This window comes from Camelus dromedarius, chromosome 20 (genome assembly GCF_036321535.1).
Source record: "Camelus dromedarius isolate mCamDro1 chromosome 20, mCamDro1.pat, whole genome shotgun sequence".
Taxonomy (NCBI): domain Eukaryota; kingdom Metazoa; phylum Chordata; class Mammalia; order Artiodactyla; family Camelidae; genus Camelus; species Camelus dromedarius.
Genome location: NC_087455.1, coordinates 6,181,404 through 6,203,120, shown reverse-complemented (window position 1 = coordinate 6,203,120; position 21,717 = coordinate 6,181,404). Strand labels below are relative to the sequence as shown.

Here is a 21,717-nt window from a genome sequence, read left to right as displayed (position 1 = left end):
GAAAAGGTTAAGTAAACTGTGAGTTACCCATAGAAGGAAATGTAGGCAGTAAAAAGAATTAGAAGACACACTGGTATTATGAAAGTGGAAGGCTATCCAGTATATATTACTGACATTAAAAAAAAAAGGATGCACAACATATATCATGATCTTATTTTTGTTATTAAATAACAAAGCAACAACAGAGTTCGTAGGTTTACATACGCATACAGAAACGCCTAGGAGCACGCTTACTTGGCTGTTGGCAATGTTATTTCTAGGAACTAGGAGGGATAGTTAGGGAAATGTACCTTCCTCATTTTATGCTGTTTTAACATTTTCATGGCAAGGCATTATTACCTTTGTAACTGAAAAAAAGAAATAAAGTACAAAGGAGTGAAGTCACTTCTCTGGTGGGTTTACCCACACAGTGCTTGGCCCAGGAGAAGCACCGATGCGCATCTGGAGGAGCGAAGGGAGCTTTACAGGAATGGGCTCACATGCCACAGCCTGGAGGAGAGAGGTCTGGGGTCCACAGGGTCTGCGCACTGTCACAGGGCCCGCGGTACCAGAGGAGGAGGAACAGCCCCCAGTGGTGGATTCACGCTGCCAGGGACACTGCAGAGAAGGTGAGAGGGCTCGTGCTGGTCAGAAGGGTTTCCAGGTCGGGTAAGTTTGAGGAACTTTAGTTGGATGAAGGGAGACACTGAAGCTTTCCAAGTGAGGGGTGACTGGAGGAACAGAACACACCCTCCAGAAGACAGAGGGGCAGCAAGGCCAGTGGTAAGAAAATTAGTGACAACAGAGGTGACTGTTTCCACCAACACACGAGGAAGGGGATGGACCCTGTGCCAGGGCCCGGGCAGGACCTCGGACAGCCTAAATCCCTTCCTCGGGCGTGCCCTGGCAAGCAGGAGACAGGGACAGAGGAGCACACAGACAGGGACGTGTCTGTGGGGTGATAGGGCCTCCCACCCCAACCTGGGCCAGGAGGTGAGATCCTGGGGAGAGGGAGGAGCTCAGGGCGGCCCCCTGAGCAAAGGCAGTATCTTCCACTAACATTGGTGAGGAGGGAGAGGGTAGAAGCCAGAACACGTTGTACCCTAAACAACACTGATGCACATAATTCCATGTGAAATTCTATCTGCTTTATTATTACTGATTCATTTATTATTGATACATGAAATGAAAAATTCAGATTATTTTGTCCTTTATTCACATTTCATTTTAGGAGGAAGAAAAATCTTAATAAGCAAGGATGAATAAAAATAGAATGAAGAGCTTGGTAACAGCCTCTCTGAGTTCTCTGCGTGTTAATCCATATGGCATCCATCCACCATGTGAATTTTGCAAGAGAGATTATCGGCTTTATGGAGTTTATAGATGTTCGATCCCAGAGGCGGGTATACAAACATTCAGAGTTCTTGACCAAAGCTTTGGTTCCATCTGTCTGCTAAGCTACTCTCTTTGGAAAGCCAAGGCCCCTTAATCGCTCGGCAGGAAGGTGGTGGTGGTGAATTCGAGCCTCCTGACGGGGACAGGATGGACGAGGCTTCCTCACTCCCAGACTGGGCAGCACAGGGAGGGGTGGCTGAGCTCTAAGCCCCTGGCACTAAGCAGATTCTTTTTTTCCCTCACCTTTTACTGAGGCATCAGTGATGCATAAAAACTGCATATTTAGGTTTACGTCATTTTTTAAGGTGTGCAGGATGGTTTAACATATGTATACACTGAAATGTTTACCACAGTCAAGCTAATAAACACATCTACCACCTCACGTAATAACCGTTTGTGTGTGTGTGGTGAGAACACTTAAGATCTACTCTCTCGGCAGACGTGAAGTATACAGTGCAGTATTGCTAACTACGATCCCCATGCTGTACATCAGCTGCCTGGACCTAACCCGAAACATCGTGCGCTTTGAGCACCTTCTCCCAATCCCCCCCCACCCCCTGGAAACCACTGTCATGCTCTCTGGTTCTGTGAATTTGGCTGCTTTAGATTCCATACGTAAGTGAGAACACACAGCATTTGTCTTTCTGTGTCTAGCTTATTTCACTTAGCATATGTCCTCCAGGTCCACCCATGTCGCAAATGGCAGGATATCCTTATTTTTTATAGCTGAATAATATTCCTCTATGTGCGCGTATCACATTTTCTGCACCCATTCATCCCTTGATGAACACAGGTTGCCTCCATATCTTGCCCATTGTGAACGGAGTGGTGTTTTCCAAGAGCCCCTGTGGATGCCCAAAACAGCAGAGAGTACTGAACCCTTTATCTTATGTTTTCACTGATGCATATATGTCTATGATAAAGTTTATTAATTAGGCACAGTAAGGGATTAACCACAATCACTAGGAATACAAGAAAATAATTATAACAATAGACTATAATAAAGGTTATGTAAATGTAGTTTTTCCTCTCTTGCTCTCTCTCAAAATATCTTACTGCACTGACTCACCCTTCTTCTTGTGATGACATGAGATGATAAAACGCCTGCGTGATGAGATGGAGTGAGGTGCATGGCAGGCACTGTGATGCGTGTTCAGCTACTACTGACTCGCCGACGAGACATCAGAAGGAGGACCACCTACCCCAGGTGATCCTGAGTCACAGAGCCAGGACAGTGTCTATGGCTGGATATTGATGGGTGAGGATCTGGGGTGGGACGGAATGAGAACAGCCCTCTATTTAAAATTTATGAATTGCTTAATTCCTGGAATTTTCTATTTAATATTTTTAGACTACAGTTGACCAAGGGTAACTGAAACCATGGAAAGAAAAACCACAGATGAGGGGGGATTGAATGCTGCAGTGGGCATAGCGTGTGGGTATCTCTGAGATCCTGTTATCATTTCCTTTGAATATGTGCCCAGAAGGGGAGCCGCTGGCTCATGTGGTCGTTTCATTTTTCATTTTTTAAGGAACCTCTCTCCCGCTTTCCACAGTGGCTGTACCAATTTACGTCCCCACCAACAGTGCACGGGGTTCCCTCTGGTCCCCTCGCCAGCACTTCCTACTGCTTGTCTTTTCTGCCACAGCCATTCTGACAGGTGTGGGCTGACAGCTCACAGGGGCACTGACTTGTGTCTCCCTGAGGATTAGTGATGTCAAGCACCTTCTACATACCTGTTGGCCATTTATGTGTCTTCTGTGGGAAAAGGTCTATTCAGGCCTTTTGCCCATTTTCTAATGGGGTTATTTGACAGATTCTCAGTGCCTGACAAACATCTGCCCTCGCCCCCCGCCTCCTCCCCAAAGCAGAGAGCAAAGGCTGAGATGTGACCGTGTGCGACCTGCCACCTCCCCTGCTCCCTCTCGGGGGAGAGGACAGACCGGCCCAGGGCTGGGCTGGGGCAGAGGAGCGCCGCGGGCAGCCCACCCGCGTCAGCGGTGACGGGGCAAACACGACCTGCCCTTCTCTGGCTGTTGCTACTTTCAGTGGCTGGATTCTCTTAGTTTTCACTTTAGGCCACTAACGGTAACGGGCCGAAGGGCTCCTAACTTGCCAAAGACTCAGTCCTCCGTCAGGCACATTTCTCTGGGCACCCTGGGCACAGCTGGAGGGGCTCACGAACCAAACTGCTCCTCATCTGGAGCCTCTCCTTGTTAACGGTGTCAGCCAGATGATCAATAAGCCAGCCTGTTTAGAAACGCCACTCTAAGTATTCCCGGGAAAGAGCCATTGGATTATGAGTGTGACGAATGAATCCTGCGGCAGGACGTTCACAGCCACAGACCTTCTGCACAGGAGACTGGCCGTTACCTCTCATCTTACAGAAACAGCTTTGCTTTTTGTTTTTTGGGGCTTTTTTTTTTTGGTTGGGAGGGTGGGGGGATTTTTCGGTCTCTTGTTTGCAGCTGTTCCTCCTGTACCGTGTGTCTTCTCTGTCTGCGGGGACCTAATCACAGAGCCTGGATGGTTTCCCTAATCCTCCACCTGGGGCATCTGACAGCATGCCGTGGGAGACGTCTGGACCCTGCAGACGAGACCGACCTCACTCCCAACACTGACTGTGAACCTGAGGGATGCTGCGAACCAAAGCTTGGCGACGTGAACTCCTTGTTTCAGGGATACGTGATCGGTCCAGCAATGCTGCCCCTAAGACTACACGCATTCATTCATGACGTGTGTGATCATAACAGCTTCCCTTACTGTCTCCTCTGTACCAGGCGTCATCCTTGGTGCAGTCACTATATGCTTTGACGTAATCCTTACAGCCCCCCTGGAGACAAGCAGATCGATCTTCATTTTTCAGAGAAGCAAAGTGAGGCTCAGAGAAGTCAAGTCATTTACTCAGGTAACACAGCTAGTAGGTGCTGGAGCCGATTAAACCCACGCCTGTCTGACCACAAGCTCATGCTCTTTACCCCGCTAGGTGGTGCCACGTCGTCTCATTCATTCATTCACCCATCCATCCATCCGACAATCAGGCACTGGAGAAGCACCTACGGGGACCGGGCGCAGGGAAGTCAAAGACACAGTCTTATTTAAGCAGATCTTAACTAGAAGTTCTCGTGACTTCTGGTTGGAAACTCGGATCTTCTGGGTCTCTAGGCCAACCAGACAGAAAATCAGAGTCAAAGCATCTGAGAGCGAATCAGCACCTTCATCGCTGACAGGCACACCCTCGGGCGTGGTGCCCGCACCTCACACCCCGCCCCCCAGCCCCCTTACCATCTCCGCTTCTGCCTGGGTTGGTGGGTTCAGGGGTGCTCAGAGGCCTAAGGGGAATGACGATCTCATCCACATTAATCCCTTCTTCGGCGTGCTTCTCAGAAACGTGGGAGAGGAGCTCCGACTGACTTGGTGAGAAAAGGTTACAACATTTACACATGAAGATGGCTGTGTTTTCTGCAAAGAAAAGAAAAAAGCAGAATATGTTATTTCACAAAAACAGTGATTACATCTAATTGCCAAAGGAAACTACTAAAGCTGCTCTTCTTCTGAGTCGCCAGACTCCACCCAACGGTGTCCCTCTCGCGGACGCCACGCGGCCGCGCAGCTCTCCGCTAACTCCAGGTGGTCCTGGCTGCCAGGAAACTCTTCCTTCAGGATTCCAGATCCTCAGTCCTCCTGGGTAGTGTCTAAGATGGGCCTCCCTGTTACCAGGATCTACTCAAGAGCCAAGATTCAGTACCAACATGGCAAAGTAAAAAATGAATACGGAACCTGAAAATTCATCCAACCTTCAAGTGAATGAATGGCGTTGACAGTGTGAATTAGCCTAGTGAGACTCATTCAAATTAGGTGCAAGGAGGAAATGACCAAAACTGCATTTCTCAGGAGCCAGCACACCCTTCGCTGGCTGGCATGGGAATCTGTTGCTTCTTCAAGTCACTTTGTTCCTATTTAAAGTATTATCCTCGTTCACATTCACTAACAGTCCGTTATGTTCATCCCGTTATGCTAGGCAAGAAGACATATGGGGGGGGGACACCTAATTTTTGAGTCTGATAAAATAATTATAGGCACATATAGGAATATTAAATTTAGGATCCAATAACAAAAGCTAGATTTTTTTTTCACATTTACACTGAAGGGAAGAATGGGTATGATGGTGTTGAAGGGCAAACTTCAACTCCAGCCCCTAAATGCGGCAAAGCTGGCTGACCTGGGAGCAGTGGTGATGATCTCCAGGTTGCAGAGCTGAATCGAAGGGCAGGTAACGTGCCTACTCTGCAGGGGAACACAGCAGGCACTTGGTAAACCACACCCTGATTCAATCCAACCCTCCACCCACCAAGTGCTCTGACCTTGCAGCTGCAGCAGCTGAAAATCTGTGCCCGCGCGGCCCAGCTCCCTGACCCCCGCCATCACCAGCCTCACAGGGACTCTGAACTCGGCCCAGGAATCAGACAAGGGCTCTAGGCCACTGACCGTCTCTCAGTGTGAACAGATACAGCCCTCTTCCCCTCTCCTCACCCCTGCCCTCACTGTCAGCCGACGACCTTGCTCCCTGTTTCACCTGAAGCAGCCAGAAGACAGCTCCACGAGCTCCCTCCGCCTCACCTGTCCTTCCACCTGCAGCCTCACCTCCCCCTGGCAGCTCCTGTTGGAGGCGGGTGGGCCCAGTGCGGCACTGAGGCTGTGTGCGTGTGGCGTGGGGAGCAGCGGGAGTGGTCAGCCCCGGTGCGGGCAGGGACATTGTTTAGAACTGGCAGCTCATGGTGATAATAAAAAGCAAACCAACATTTTAACACTGTTACTGCTTCTACATTTTCTAAAGACAGTGCACCCTTAGTGCCTGCACCTGGGAACACTGCTCCCACGGCCTCACCCCGGAATACACTGCACAAAGGGCAATGCAATGGCCTGTGTGCTCTGAACCCCTACCTCTCCCACCTTCTCGGTGATGTCAATCCAGCAACTTTTGCTTCTCTCCTCAGATCATCGATTCTTCCCTCCCTCCTGGTCTCTGCCTGCGTGCTATTACTCCCATCTCAGAACGAAACTCAACAAAAATCTCTCTCGATCTCCACTCCCTCACTCTCCCCGACCCCACTTTTCTCCTCTTCACAGCAAGGCCAGAAACGAGACGAGAAAGGAAGGCAGGAGGCCAGCACGACGTTGCCCCAGTGAGGACAGAGCCCCCCAGGGCACCAGAGTCACAGAAACGAGACCCTCTCTGTGTTGAAAGAAAGGGTTTCTCCAGGAACAAGCAGGCGGAGTAATGACCTAAGAGAATTCTTTCCTACCAGATAAGACAAGAAACAGAAATTTAACAAAGCAGAACATTGTTTCATCAATGAAAATTTCTCATGAATACTGTCGATCGATATTTTATTTCTTTTCAAGAAATGCTTTATTCCTAAGGAGCCCAAAATGCGTCCAGAACAAGAGGAGAGTGCAGGGGTACTGTTTCCTTTATAAGAGGCCGTGTCATTTTCAACATGCTTCCTGCTGACCCTACAACGACCCTACAATTTAGGCTAAAGGGGTTTGTAATCCCCATTCCACAGGTGAGGAAACTGAGGCTGAGAGGGGAGAGCAATCTGCCCAAGTCAAAGCCCAGACCCTCTGCCCCCTGCCTTTGACATGGGCCACGTCTGGCTAGACCGAGAGCTGAGTGCCTCCCAGTTAGAGCTAAAATGCTGATCACTGTAGCCGACCACGCCTGACACGAGAATCATTACAGAGGAGAGCACAAGCCCCAGATTGTGTGTCAGTGTCCTTCTCGGTTGTTTCCGCGTCCACAGAGCAGCGGCCATGGGGTGGCCTCCCCACAGGCACTGGGGATGCAGAGGTGAGTCAGGTCCCGCTACAGAGGAGGCCACCACCCCACCGAGGAGACAGACACACCACAAAACAACTGCATCTTAGGGGTCTTACTGAAACTACCCCCCAGCGGACCTGGAAGTATCCCTGACTCCGTTACGCTTCCAGGAGAAGGGGAACTCTGTGACACGTAACAGAGCAGAACTCCTGGGGACCGGAGGGTTATTGCGAAGGGCCTTCTAGTTCACAGGCACACCAAGCATTGTTTGGAGACCAAATAAATAAAACTGCTTTTGCATCTACATATCACAAAGCGTTGGAGACAGCAGTAACTGACCCACCATCCCGCTACCCGACACTGCCCGAAGGCCTGAGGGACCCAGGGTGGCGCCTGGCTTTGGCCACCTGCTGTCAATCAGCACATTTCCCAAATGACCACTGTGTGTCCCGCTCCAGGTCTGGAGTCCCCAGGGTGCAGGCGGAGACAAGCACACGTGACTGAGGATGAATGTCACATTAATGGAGTGCTCAGTATGCGGTGGAGACTGATACGGGGCCAGGATCTGGGCTGCGATCACAGAAACCAGGTTCCGGGGAGCCTGGCTCTCAGCACCGTTCCTGCGACACGGGTGAGCCAGAGGTCGCCCTCGGAGACGCTCGCTCAAGACTTCCCATCAGTGGTTCTACATGTCGAGATCCTGCCTTCAGAGTCACCCAAAATGCCACCGAGGACGGTGCACAAAGATGCTTGACACCGAGGTTAGTTATGATGGCACGTTCCAAAAACCTACTGCATGCTCTGCAGCCGGCAGATCACAGCCCAACACCCCGGAGAAACTCCATGGAGCCACTGAAAATCGCATTTTCACAGAACCCTGAATGGCACAGAAAATGCCCATAACAAACACTCAGTTCTGTAGGGTGGGACGCACCACTGCTTGGCACGCACGTGACTTCATGACTAAGGGAGAGACGTTATTTACGAGTGGGTGGATGGACAAACAGACGGCCAGGCTGAAGGAAACACCAAAATCCTGACTGCGGGACTCTTTTTTGTTGTTGTTGTCACTTACAGATTTCCCACAATGAGCCTAGATGAATTCTGAACACCAGAAAGACCGCTGGCCCTCCTGAGAAGCAAGGTAAGGGAAAACACAGCGGCGAGGACCTGGTTCTGAGTGACGAGGGCCGGCGGCTCCAGATGGAGGCCTCTGGTCAGAGGCTGAGGCCCCCAGCCTGGCACGGGGGACCTTCAAGGAGTGGGCGAGCCAAGACGCGTGCTGCAGATCACAGACATGTGGGCAGAGGGAAGGCAGCAACCCTTGGCTCAAGTGCTCGGAAGGCTTCCAGGAGGAGGCATGAATGGACCTTAAAAGGCAACCAGGGGCTGGACTAGCGGCTCTGGGAAAGGTACCCAGACTCCAGTGTGCACCACGCATGGGCTCCAGGCCACCGGCCACAACATGACCTCATGCCCCCCGCCCACCTGCTAGCCAGGGCCCATCCTCCCCGTCCTACGGGTGTGGGACAGGGGTTCAGAGAGGCTGCCTGCCCCTCGGCCACACCGCCAGGAAGTGCAGGGTCAAGGCGGGACCCAGCTTTACCTGACCCCAGGCCCAGGGTCTCCACTGTGCCTGGTGGACCTTCCCGGGTCAGGCAGAGAACACAGCTACACAACAGCCGGCAGGACCCCGAGCAGTGCCAGTGGCTGGGCTCTGTTTTGCTACCAACAGTGCAATCTTGTGTTTAAGAGCAGGCTGTTCGGAAGCCCCGGCAGTGCTCCCTCCGGGACATGATCCGTGAATGCCCCCTAGGCCTCTAACAACGCGAGAAACCGTGCGCTCTTTAAAGATGCTCATCCAGCAGTGTACAGCCAAGTGCCAAAACATGCAGACAAAGTGCCCGCCCCGGCTGCATCCCCTAAATACCACGAGCTGTTGATCTACCAAAATAACAACAGAGCGGCTCTTTTCATTTTCTGTCATGGACTAACGTGAAAAAATGCATCTTGTACCCTGAAATACAATCATAATTATGTTGTCAGCTAATTCTGATGAAGATGCTATAATTTGGATGCATTTTTAGGTTCAATTACTGTGCACTCGTCCTTATCAAAAGGATTCAAAGGGAAAATGACGTGTTCAGCATAAGGAAAACCACAGAAGTTTGGGGTTTGAGCATTCAATTTCTATGAATTTTTTTGCCAGCTTTTAACCAGCTACGCCACATTGTTAAAAAGGAAAATCTTAAAATAACTGCATAAACAAGTCCTAATTTCTGAGCTCTGATTTGCAAACACTCCTGGCCAGGAGCAGCCAGGTCCTGTCTGTGACCTGACCTCCCACCTGCTTACCCCTGCCTGGGGACCAGAGAGGAAGGAGGGCCACTCCCAGAAGGTCATGAACTCGATGGGCTTACAGGTCCTGGAGGGTGGCTGGGCCCCTTCAACTCTGGGGAGGGTCACTGGGAGCCAAAAGATCACAGCTGTGGGGTGGCTGGGCCTCCTGCCCCTTCCTTTGGCAACGGGCAGCCCTCATGTCAGCTGGAGCTGGCCAGCTCCTGAGGGACCCCCGTCAAAAGCTCAGGCCCTCGAGTAAATGGACAGAGAAGGCCAGGAGCACGTGGAGTGGAGACATCGCCCACCATCCTTCTGAGATGGAGAGCATCCATGAGCACAGAGCTCTCACTGTGCATCACAGGGAGGGAGGAACGCACACACCCCCACTGCCGCCCCCAGAGCCCCCTGCACAGAAGGCAGGAGAGGAGGTATCTGGTGTCACTGACATGAAGGGTCTCAGGGACCCTGAGCAAAAACTCAAGATACGTTTTCTAACAGAAGCGATGTCAGAAATGGCCTCAACATCTGAGAGGTCTCACAGGGACAGCCGGGACTGGGTGGCACGAGTCCGGGACCCCAACCCCTGACTGGCTGCGCACTGAAGGGCAAGCCACTGACTCCTTCACTCACAGCAGGCAGGGCTGGAGCGGGCAGCCCTGGGCAAAAGGCCTGCCCTCCGGTGCCTTCCAGGCTGGGCTTAAGGATGCAGGAGTCACACACACACACACAGCAGCTCAGAGTCACTGAGAACAGACAGGTGCTGTAGGCCCCGGGGGAAGAGGGAGAAGGCGCGGGCCACCCGGTTCCTACACCCCACGCTTCCTCCTTCAAAGCAACGAAAGCGCGCTGTTCTCCTACATTAGAGCCCGCCTGCCCACCCAGCCCGGCCCGAGATCGGAGACCAGGATGCCGAAGGGGAGCTGTCGGGACCTGCTCGGAGACACGGACTCCCAGCCACACCCCGAAATGGGCTGCATCCCATTGAAAGCTGCGGAAAACCAAACAGGGCAGGCTGGAGGTAAGCAAGGAAGAGGCAGGAAGGCGCCAAGGCCCTCCAGGTGGGGAGGTGACGGGCAGGCGCGGCAGAAGCCGGCAGGCGCTGGATACAGGGCTGTCGGGACGCGGCAGTCCCCGCGCGGCCTAAGCATCCCAGCGCACACGGGCGCGTTCAAGTGCTGTGGCTTCTCTCACACGCTGCTTGTGCGGACACACAGCGGCACAGCCACTCTGGAGGACAGTTTGCTGGTTTCTTACAGAACTAAACATACTCTCACCATATAAACCTGCAATCATGCTCCTTGGTATCTGTTCAGAGGAGTTGAAAACTTATGTCCACACAAAAACCTGCAAAAAAAAAAAGGTTTATAGCAGCTTTGTTCAGGATTGTCAAGACTTGGAAGCAACCAAGATGCCCTTCAGTAGGTGAATGGATAAATAAACTGTGGTTCATCCAGACAATGGAATATTATTCATCACTAAAAAGAGATTTGTGGTGCCTGGCTAGCTCAGTCGGTAGAGCATAAGACTCTTAAAATTTGCTGTCAAGCCATGGAAAGACATGGAGGAAACTTAAGTGCATATTACTAAGTGGAAGAAGCTAGTCTGAAAAGGCTACACACTGTATGATTCCAGATATATGACATTCTGGAAAAGGCACAACTATGGAGACAGTAACAAGATCTCCAATAAAAAGTTTAAAGACAGTAAAAAGGTGGCCAAGCTTAGAGGTGGGTAGGGTGGGAGGCAGAGGATGAACAGGCAGAGCACACAGGGTTTTGAGGGTGGTGGAAACATTCAGGATGATACCATACAATGGATTCACGACATACATATTTGTCCAAACCCACAGACTGTAGAGCAGCAAGAGTGAGGCTTCATGTAAACACCGACTTCGGGTGACGATGACAGTGACGTGTCAATGTAGGTTCTCCAACTGTAACAAATGCACCATCTGGGGTACATGTTGATAATGGGGGAGGCTGCACGTGGGGCAGAGGGTATCTGGGCAATCGCTGTAACTTCCTCTCAATTCTGTTGAAAACCGAAAACTTCTCTAAAAAAGAAAGCTTTAAAAATAGACATCGTGGCAAAAAAGTTCCAGAAAGATGGAGTAGATGTGCTTTTCCCTCTTCTTCTCACTAAGCACAACTAAAACCTGCATATTTTAGATAAAATAAACATAAAGCTGTGGCGGGCGGAGAGAAGGCAGCAAAACCACCTTGCAACCTGAGGAACAAGACGGAAAGGGCCCGGGTTTCCTGGTCACCTCCTAGAACCCAGATGCAGAAACACCAACAGACAGCACTGCAGCCCACCACCCTCCCTGCCAGAAGAACCAGTGACCTTAAAAATGGGACAATTGAAAACACACAATCTGAATAACAGAGAAAATAGACTGAAAAAGAACAACGGAGCCTCAGGAACCTGTGGGACTGTAACAAAAAAATCTAACTTTCAGGTTGGTAGAGTCGCAGGAGAGGAGAAAAGACTGGGGGTGGAAAAGTATTCAAAGACATAATGGCTGAAAATTTCCCAAGTTTGGCAAAAGATGTAAGCCCGCACAGTCAAGCAGGTGAACCCAAAGAGATCTGTGCCATGACACATTATTCTCAAACTTCTGAAAACTAAGAACAGAGAGAAAATCTGAAATTAGCAAGGATACAATTTCCTGAATGAAAGAACTGTTTGAGAGACGGCAGACTTCTCATCAGACACATGGAGGCCGGGAGGAAGTGGCACAACATTTTTCAAGGACAGAAAGGAAAGAACTGTCCACCCATAATTCTACACCCAGTAAAACTCTCCTTCAGGAATGACGGGAAAACCAAGACATTCCCAGATGAATGAAAAGCTAGAGAAGTTATTGCCAGCAGACCCAGCGTAAAAGAACGGCCAGAGGACGTTCCCTAAATAGAAGGGAAATGTGAAAACGATGACTCCTGGGGACATCAAGAAAGGGAAAATGAACAAAGGGGAGTGTAAAAATACGGGCAAATACATCAGATTTCCCTCTTCCTATTAATTTCTTAAATTATGTTTGACCATGAAGCAAAAAGTGTAACTTTGTCTGATATGGTTCTCAGTGTCTGTAGAAGAAATTTTTATGACAATGATATTGTAAATGGAGAAGGCAAAAGGATAGAGGGTTTATACACTTCATTTAAATGGGCAAAATGTGAATAAATAGTTCTGCATCTTGACTGCAGGGGTGGTCACACAAATCTAAAAAATGGATTAGAATCATATATGCCCATTGTACCAACATTAATTTCTTGGTTTTGATATTGCACAATAGTTACACAAGATATAACCACTGAGTTGGGATGCTGAAATATGTATATATATATAATTACTGCCCCCCCAAAATGTAACCATTTGAGTAAACCAGGTAAAGGGTATATAAGACCTCTCTGCCCTACCTGTGGAACTTCCTGTGAATCTCTTATTATTTCAAAATACAAAGTTAAAAAAAGTACTCCAGCAAGGAACACACACCAATGGCTGCCAGTCTGGACCCTCTGGAAGGACGTTACATTTGAGAAGAGGAAGGTATACTGCTTGGTGTGTCCATAACCCGTCTGATCCCAACCACTCCAGGTCCCTAAGTCTCACAGACGTGGAGCGAGGCAGCTCGCAGGCGGACAGCTGCAGGGGGACAGTCCAGGTCCCTGTGCCCACCTCTGTGAGATGGCAGGGCTGTGCGGGCTCTTCACCCCACATCTCTGTCCGTACCCCCTGTGCTCAGTACCTGTAGCCAGAGACTCACTCATCCATCTTCCTCTCAGTGATGATGCTGCCAGGGAAACAGTAGGCACTCAATAAATGTTAGATGAACCGATGATTACAAACACGCTTAAAAATCTATTGATAACCACAAGACAACAAAATGCTCATTACTAGACTATTAAATTTCTCTATTTAAAAGCTATTGCATAAAAAAAAAATCTCTTTCTTCCTCACCTTGATTAGTATAAATCACCCTTCTCTGCTTTGTAACTGTCTTTTACGTGGAATGATTAACTTTAAAGAGAGTTCAACAGCCAAAACTAAGACCCTATTACATTGCCTACCTTATGAGAAGAGAAGGATGGCAAATTCTTTCAGAGTTATATTTTTGTTTTCCTGTTTTTCACTTGCCCTTAAGTTATTAAATTCATCAGAGCTGGCAGCTTCCCAACAGGAGCAGGAATATTTTAGCACCATAAAGCCAGATTGCTGTCACATCCAAGGCAATGAATAAACTCTTATAGTGCGCAGCTCAGTGCAAGTGGAAATACTTTTTTCCTTTATCTTCGGGAAAAGAGGCCTGGGCCTGGACAAAACACTTTCCTTCCATTAAGTTTATTTTGCAGAACTTTTAACCAGCTGTGGATATGCCATTTAGCATCATTACCACCACCATCATCACAATTACTGAGAACTTGCTGACCAAAACAAAGCGATTCTAAGAGGAAGAGGAAGAAAAGGAGGCTTAAAGCAGTTAAGCCATCACCACAAGCGGGCACCACGCAAGGCTCGCGCTGGGCGTATTTAATCTTCACAACTGTCCTGTGGAATAGCTCTCATTATCAGGTTTCCTCAAATCTAAGACATCTTCTTTTTGTTTGTTTGTTTGTTTGGGAGCAGGGGGGTAATCAGGTTTGTTGGTTGGTTGGTTTATTTTTAACGGAGGTACGAGGGATTGCATCCAGGACCTCGTTCATGCTAAACACACGTTCTACCACTGAGCTACAGCCTCCCCCTAAGACATCTCCAGAAAGATACCACTAAGAAAGATAAAGACACTACCAAACTAAGACACGCTGATTTCTGACAACGCCAACTGTAAGACACCGCCTGACTTTAGGGATGCTAAAATGGGAGCCTCTGGAACATTTCCGGAGCAGCATGGGCTAAGGCACAGGAGGCTGGACTCCCTACCCAGCCCCATCCTGCTAAGACCCCGCTTCCCCACTCAGCACCCTCACCAGACACACTTGGGGTGGGGGCCCCACCGCAGGGCCTACCTCCACAATGGTACTTCAAGCCCTGCTTTCGAGAGAGTGAAGGAGACAGACCTTTCCTGAGGACCAGGCCCTGTCACACTCCCTACCACATCTAATCCTGACAAGCAGGGCCACTGCCAGCCCACAAGGCACCTCTGCAAGAAAGGGGAAAATTCACCCTTTCCTTGAGACACTAGCTCCCCCTGTCAGAAAGTGGTCAAAATGTACTGATTTTATGGGAACAAGGTACTTTACTACCATTTGCAGAAAACTGTCACAATAATATACAAATCTATGGTGCAAAATGATTCTCTTAGATGTGGTGCCCTTGGGCAGTGTGCAACCCGCACAGCTGTACATGGTGGCCCTAGTAAGTCAGCTGCGAAGATCTCATTATCTCATGTCACAGATGAAGAAGTTATCACTTGTCTATGAGGATTAAATCCAGGCCTATATGGTCCTAAAGCTACTTGGACAGTTCATGAGGAACTTAAAAATCAGGTAGAAACACAGGTTGTATGCATGTGTCTGTAGGGATGCGTGTCTGTACAAGAACATGCTGGCCATGTGCCACCGGAGAGCGTGGGGAGGACGCAGAAATCCCACAGCTGAGGCACCCAGGGAAGGCTTCTCAGGGGAGGGAAGCTGAAGGGATCCCAGATGTAAGAGAGCAGGCTGGGGGCAGAACAGAGGAGGGGGCCTTAGCCCCCGAGGAGCCTTGAGTGTAGAGGAGGGAGAACCAATTCAGCACTGGCGTGCCTCCAGGAGGCAGGCAGCCCCTCCTGGTCCTCGGAAAACCCACCACGGAAGCCTGCCCAGGAGAAAGGCAATTGCACCGGGCCTGCAGGGGAGGAGGCAAGCTGGCAAGGGGATGGGAAGCCTGCCCATTAGAAAGTCCCGGGCCCACTCATGGGGGCTGTATTTGGAATCTCTGGATTTTTAAATGCTGGCAACTAAATGAGACTTTCCTGCCAAAAAAAAAAAAAAAAAAAAAAAAACTATGCAGGCCAAACAAATCAAATCTGCAGGTTACATCTGTCCAGAGCTGCCAATGCGCAACTCTGAGAAAACGCTTTCCACCTGAGTGACTAGGACCTCTGTTGACTGGCAGGGGAAAGCCAGGGCGACTGATCTGAAGAAACAGAGAAAGAGAGACAGAGACAGAGAGAGCATTCCAGGCCCTACCTCCACCCCTCTGGCTCCCAACACCCAGCAAAGTGCCTGGCTTTGTGGAGGCCGATTCTCAATACCAGTTATTTTCTGTTTCATAGACTCTCTGAGTTCTCCAGACCTTCCACAGTGTTGCTTACCTGTGTGATCCAAGAAAAACTAAATTTAAAAAAATGTACATTGATATTAGAAATAAAGGCAGCGTAAGTGACAAAAGGAGGCCCCCTCTTGGGGGAGGAAGACATGGGTCCCCGGACAGCCTGGGCCCCCAGCCGCCGCACTAGGGGCAAATGCTAGCTGAGAGTGCGAACGGGGCCACGGCTGCCCAGCCTCAGCGGAGACGCAAGCCCCAACCGAGGGACACAGCGTTTGTCATGGTGGACAGTGATGTGGTGTTTCTCTCTGAAGCTGATGAGACGTCTGACTGGTGGGGGAGGGTGGGTGGGGACCTCATGCCTCATCCTCTCTCCGTCATTCTCTCATGACACTAAAGTGCACCGTGTGCAGGTGACAAAAAAAAAAAAAAAGAAAGAAAAGAATAAAGTGGTTTCACCGGTAGCAAGACAGATTTAGCTTAGAATCGACAAGGAAAAGGCGTTCTTGACACGAGAGCTACCCACGCTGCAACAAGACACCTGGAGAGGTGGACGGCCAAGCCTCAAAGGGCCCGACTCTAGAGCGACGGACGTGGGGGCCAGGTGAGCACGCGCCCAGGTGTGCAGAGGGCCCAGGGGCACGGAAGGCCCAAAGAGCCCCAGCCAGACAAAACATAAAGTCAAAATTTGACCAAGACCCTCCAAGCCGACCACCGTACCTGCCCAACCCCTGCGGCAGCATTATCTCCCCTAAGAAGACAATAAGGCCCCAGGAGGAATACAAGCCTTTGGTCCCAACCCTTACCCAGCATCATGACTAGAGAGACATTTCAAACGATGAATTACAACTAAAAGCAGCTACACCAAAAAGGGAACCTCGCTCTCTATGTGTTTGTTCAAATTTATGACAGCAACTCACTTCACGGAGCAGCAGGCTGGAAAATGACAGCACCAGATGCAGGGCCACCAACCACCCCACCACACACTTAATAAGCATGCCCCCTGCATGGCTTGGCAACAGGTCTAGAGCTAGGAAACAGAGAACCACCACATTCAGGGCATCAGCTTTTTCTGGAAAAAAAAAAAAAGGTTACCAACACAGGGTAAATCTTCAGTTTACTTGGCTGAGAGTGGGCACCATACACGCGCTAGCAGCACCCTCTGGTGGCCAGTATGAGCACTACACCCTCCGCTCAAGGGATGAAGCCGTTCCCCAGACAGACCGTAATGAAAACACAGCTCACATTCCCTGATCGCTACCTCTGCCAGACACCATGCTTTGCCCACCACCCACTTAATCTTCACATTAATCCAGTGAGGGAGGGGCTGCTCTCCCCGTTTTTAAGACGAGTAAGCTGAGCCCAGAGAGGGCACAGCAGGCAAGCAAACTGGAGCACGGCCCAGCCCAGTGCCGTCCTAAACGAGGAGCCACCACTTGACGCTGCTGCTTCCAAGGCAGGGGTGGATCCGTCCTGGCAGCAAGTCCTGGCCACCAACCTGGCAGGTGAATCAGACCCAAGGCAACCGCGGATTCTCTGTCCTTATCACAACCAGCTACTCCTTGGCCAGTTCTCAGTCCACGTAAGAGTTATTCTCAAATCTTACGGTGCTTTCCCACTCACAGCCACATTTCTGTGCACCCGAAAGGGTGCTGAGCCAAAGGGGTCTGACTCAGAGGCCAGGGTGCGCTCCCTTCACACAAAGCACAAGAGGGACCCGACTTCCCTGCACCATCTGAGTCAGGACGGGTTATCCTTGAGGCTGCGGCCAGAGGCTTCTGCATGTGCTGGGGTTTCGTTTGGTTATACAGTGAATTGAGTTTGTGAACATTCACAGAGCTGTTCCTCTCTTCAAACTTTTCTACATGTACATTACACATCAATTTCTAAAAACTTTAAACAGCAGATTTTAAAGGAAAATATATAGGGGGAAAGTGGATCCTATTCACAAGTGAATCTCTTACACTGACAGAGTGAGGTGGGAAGCCCAGATCTGGACGTGAACCCACCTCTGCCCAGCAGCCGTGCGGCCCCGGCGTGGGCACTTGACGTCCTGAGTGGCCTTTTCTGTTTCTGTGTCTGCCTGGGGCAACTGCTGGGGCTGCAGGACGGCAGGGCACCCCGAGTGTGACATTCCCAGCTTGATGACTGACACCTCGGAGGCACCATCCCACGTGATGCGGTAGGATGGGAGCCAGCCTGAGTCAGAGCCTGGGTCCCCCAGCCCCTAACCAGCCCCAGCTTCCCACCGCACGTGTGACAGAGTCTGCATATCTCTGAACCTCTCTAGGCACCAATTAGAAGTGGCCTTTGAATGTCTTAAAGTGGAACCTTACCCGCCCAGCCTCACCCAGAGGCTATTTACAGAGAGACAGGCAGAGCCACCTGGATCGAGGCCAGGGTGTGGGGACAGCCCCAGCCAGCGCTGCTCCTCCACAGCCTGGAGGGGCCTGCCTGCTTTGCACCTGCCCTTCCACCTGCCACCCCCCACCCACAAATAACCTCCAAGGTGCCCTCCCAGCTCTGAGGTTTGGTGGGCTGAAGTTCCAATAAATGCACACCCAAATTTGTGGTATTATTATCATCCATCTCATGAAATGCTAATGAGCACGCCAACTTCTACAGCTCACAAAGTTAACATTTCTATTAAATGCAAAGGAGAAGTCCCATGAGTGTTCCTTTGTTGAAATCGGATTAACAAAATAAAATGAGAAATGCTCAGTATCAGCTATAATTAAGGCTGGGCCAACAGTTGCATAATAATTTTATGCATACACATTTCTTCCATGTTGAAACTTGGCATAATTTTTTTAAGTTATTTTTAAGCACTCTCAAAATAAGAGCCCTAGGCAATTGAGTATACTCACATTTAACATAATCATTGCTGAAGAGCAGCCCCAGGCCCCTTTCCTTCAGAAAGCACCACAAAGAACTGCTTGTAAACAGGAACCGTGCCCCCATCACCCAGTTCTCTTTCTCTAAGTGGCAGCGCCAGTCATGCCCCAGCAGGGGTGCGGGAAGCTCTGGGGATATGGGGAGCCCCAGTGTAGACTCCTGACATCATAGCTCCTTGTGCCAATCACCAAGGTGGCTCCAGAACTCTCACATCTCACCTCCAAAGTGACCAGTCTCTGGGCTTGTCTCCATGGGAAAAACGAAATTTGCGGAATTCACTCCCGTTCTACAGTGCATTTGAAAGGGACTGTCATGCCCACAGCCGCCACCGCCACTGCCAGACCTCCGAGGTCCCAGTTTTGGGGTTTTGTTGTTTTAGGTTATTTTGGTGGCTTTTGTGTGGCCAACGCACCATAAGCCTTACTCCTAAAAGGAAAGGGCAGCCTCAAACCGGCTTCAGCACTGGGTCTCGGGACAGAGGCTCTGGGTTCAAGCCCCACGTGGGCCACTTCTGTGTGACTGGAGGAACCTTTCCCTTCTCAAACCCACAGGTACTCAGCTCAAAAGCCTGCAGAGATCCTTGCAGCCGCCCTGCTGACTTCATTAGGACGGTGCAGGACAGGGGGTCCTCACATGGAGGGAACAGCAGGAAAAGGGCGGTGTGGACTGCTGAATGGGGCGCAGGTGCAGCGCAGAACCAGGAAGCGCAGGGAAAACGCGCTTGTAAACACAACCTATCAGGCAGGTGGAAACGGCTCAGCACACACGGACCCTGCGAGTGCTGCCCGCCTGCAGGACACTTCCCAGAGTGGACAGACACACAGGGCTGTGGTCCTGCAGCAGCTCTAGGAGGGCCCCTGCGGCCCACGAGGCCTGGTGCCCCATCCAGGCCAGCGCCACCCCACAGAAACAGCACCACTGGTGTTATTTCAATTTTTCTAGCAGCTGCATTAAATAGAAAAGAAACAAGTGTAATTAATTTTAATAGTATGTCTCCTTAACCCAGTATATCCAAAATATTATCATTTCACTTGTAATCCATTTTTAAAAGATTGATAAGAAATTTCACATTTTTTTGTTGTTGTACTCAGTCCTCAAAATCTAGTGTGTATTTTCCACTTAGAGCACATCACATTAGTATGGACTGGACACAAACTCAGTATTCACATTATTCACGCTTTTTCACTGCAACTCAAGAGAAATGTGGTGTGCGGTCCCGCTCTCCGACAGCCAGTGGGATGGGAGAGGGACTCCACCACCGCAAAATCATGGGGACCCGCAGAGTTAGGAAAATGGAGACAAGGAGTTAGGAGGCTTGGACCTTGCCAACCTGAGTTCCTGTCCACACTGTTAAGAAAGAGGCAGAAGACAGGGGCATTTTCATTTATTACTGTCACATGCTTTAGAAGCCATCTGTTCCAGGCTCCTGAGGTCATAATCAGAGAAGATAAAGTAACAGCCTGGACAGGAACAGAAGACAGATGTGGGAATCTGAATGCAAGTTCAATCTCAAATTTCAAATACCTGCCTTACTTATCAGGAAAGCCTGCAATTGGTCGCACTTATAAGGTATTCTGAACGTGAAAATTAATTCTCGAAGAACTGCCCTCTAATATTCAGACGTGTCCAAGGTCTGTTCAGATTCCAGAACAGAGCTTTAAATTTAAGCAGGAAGAGCTACAGAGAAAAGAAGAATTTTCCAAGTCCCACCGGGCATCCTGCTCCGGAGGACCAGAGCGACCTGGGCCATTCTCCCTGGTAACGAAAATACGAAGGAAGTATTAGATGTAGGCTCCAAATACCACAGCTATTCAGTTTTCACTAGGGAAAAAGGTACGGTAATCTTAAAATTTTACTCTCACAATTCAACACAACGAATGCCTAATACATTCCATATACTATGTATGCTAAGCACGTTTACAAATAGTTGATACAGATCCTTCCTCCAGAAACGTAAACAAATAACTCTTTTGTTCATGAAAACAATTTAAAGTGACTGTGATTTTATATGTGGCCCAAGACTCTTGTCTTGGAAGGGATGGGGCATCCAGCCCCCCAGCCAGTGCCTGGGGGGGCAGTCAGCCCCACCTGCCCCTCACCAGGTAAGAGCAGCCACCGCTCTGCTCACAGAGCAGGGAACTTCAGATCAGGCCTCCGTCCTTCCCCCGACTCGGCTCCAGCTAGTGCAGCCTCAGGGTGACCCTGGCAAGGCCAGCACCTCCCGCTGCATCTGACCAGGCTCTCCGGTGGCCCCCAGGTCTCCTCTCCTGCAGGGCCAGCCTCCTGGTCCTTCAGCCAGGCCTGACAGGTTGCGCTGCTCAGAAGGTGCCCACCCCGTGGCCAGGCCATTCCCTGGCCAGCAGCCTCCACCTCCGCAGACCCAGGTGTCCCCTAGGCTAGGTCAGCAGGTCCTTTAACATGCTTGTCCCCTAGGGGGCGATAAAGGGCAAAGGAGAACTCTGGCCACTGGGAGCAGTTCTGAGCTGTGCACCTGAAATTCTGCCAAGTGGAGAGAGCCGGTGAGTACCTGCTCTCTGCTTATAAAAGTTTTTTTTTTAATGTATTTATTTTACAATATCATATTTTTAAAATTGAAGTATAGTTTATGTACAATATTATATGTTACAGGTACCAATATAGTGATTCACGAAATTTTAAAGGTTGTACTCCATTTATAGTTATTATAAAATATTAGCTCCATTCCCCATGTTGTACAGCACATCCTTTAGCTTATTTTATACCCGATAGTTTGTACCTCTTAATCCCCCACCTCCATCTTGCCCCTCCCGCTTCCCTCTCCCCACTGGTAAGCACTAATTTCTTCTCAACGTCTGTGAGTCCGTTTCTTTTCGGTGATATTCACGAGTTTGTTGTGTATTTTTAGACTCCACGTGTAACTGACATCTTACAGTATTTGTCTTTCTCTATCTGACTCATTGTACTTAGCATCATGCCCTTCAAGTCCATCCATGCTGTGCACAAGAAATTAATAAAACATTTTAAAATCAACTGTACTTTAATTAAAAAGCAACCA

The 21,717-nt window shown here is 49.8% G+C and overlaps 1 protein-coding gene across 3 annotated transcripts in view; it reads right to left on the bottom strand.

The window, feature by feature from the left end:
* The window catches only part of ZFAT (zinc finger and AT-hook domain containing), a 137,075-nt gene that overhangs the window by 108,664 nt on the left and 6,694 nt on the right, over positions 1–21,717 (bottom strand). The window contains exons 1-2 of one of the 3 annotated variants that reach the window (XM_064476817.1): positions 10,814–11,038; positions 4,661–4,837 (exon numbers count right to left, since the gene is read on the bottom strand). In XM_064476817.1, the coding sequence (XP_064332887.1) occupies positions 4,661–4,837; positions 10,814–10,832 (196 nt within the window). In that variant the 5' untranslated portion in view covers positions 10,833–11,038. Of the gene's footprint in view, positions 1–4,660; positions 4,838–5,597; positions 5,621–10,813; positions 11,039–21,717 lie in introns of those variants that run through there. The other 2 variants (XM_064476818.1, XM_031439670.2) reach the window with 2 other exon arrangements.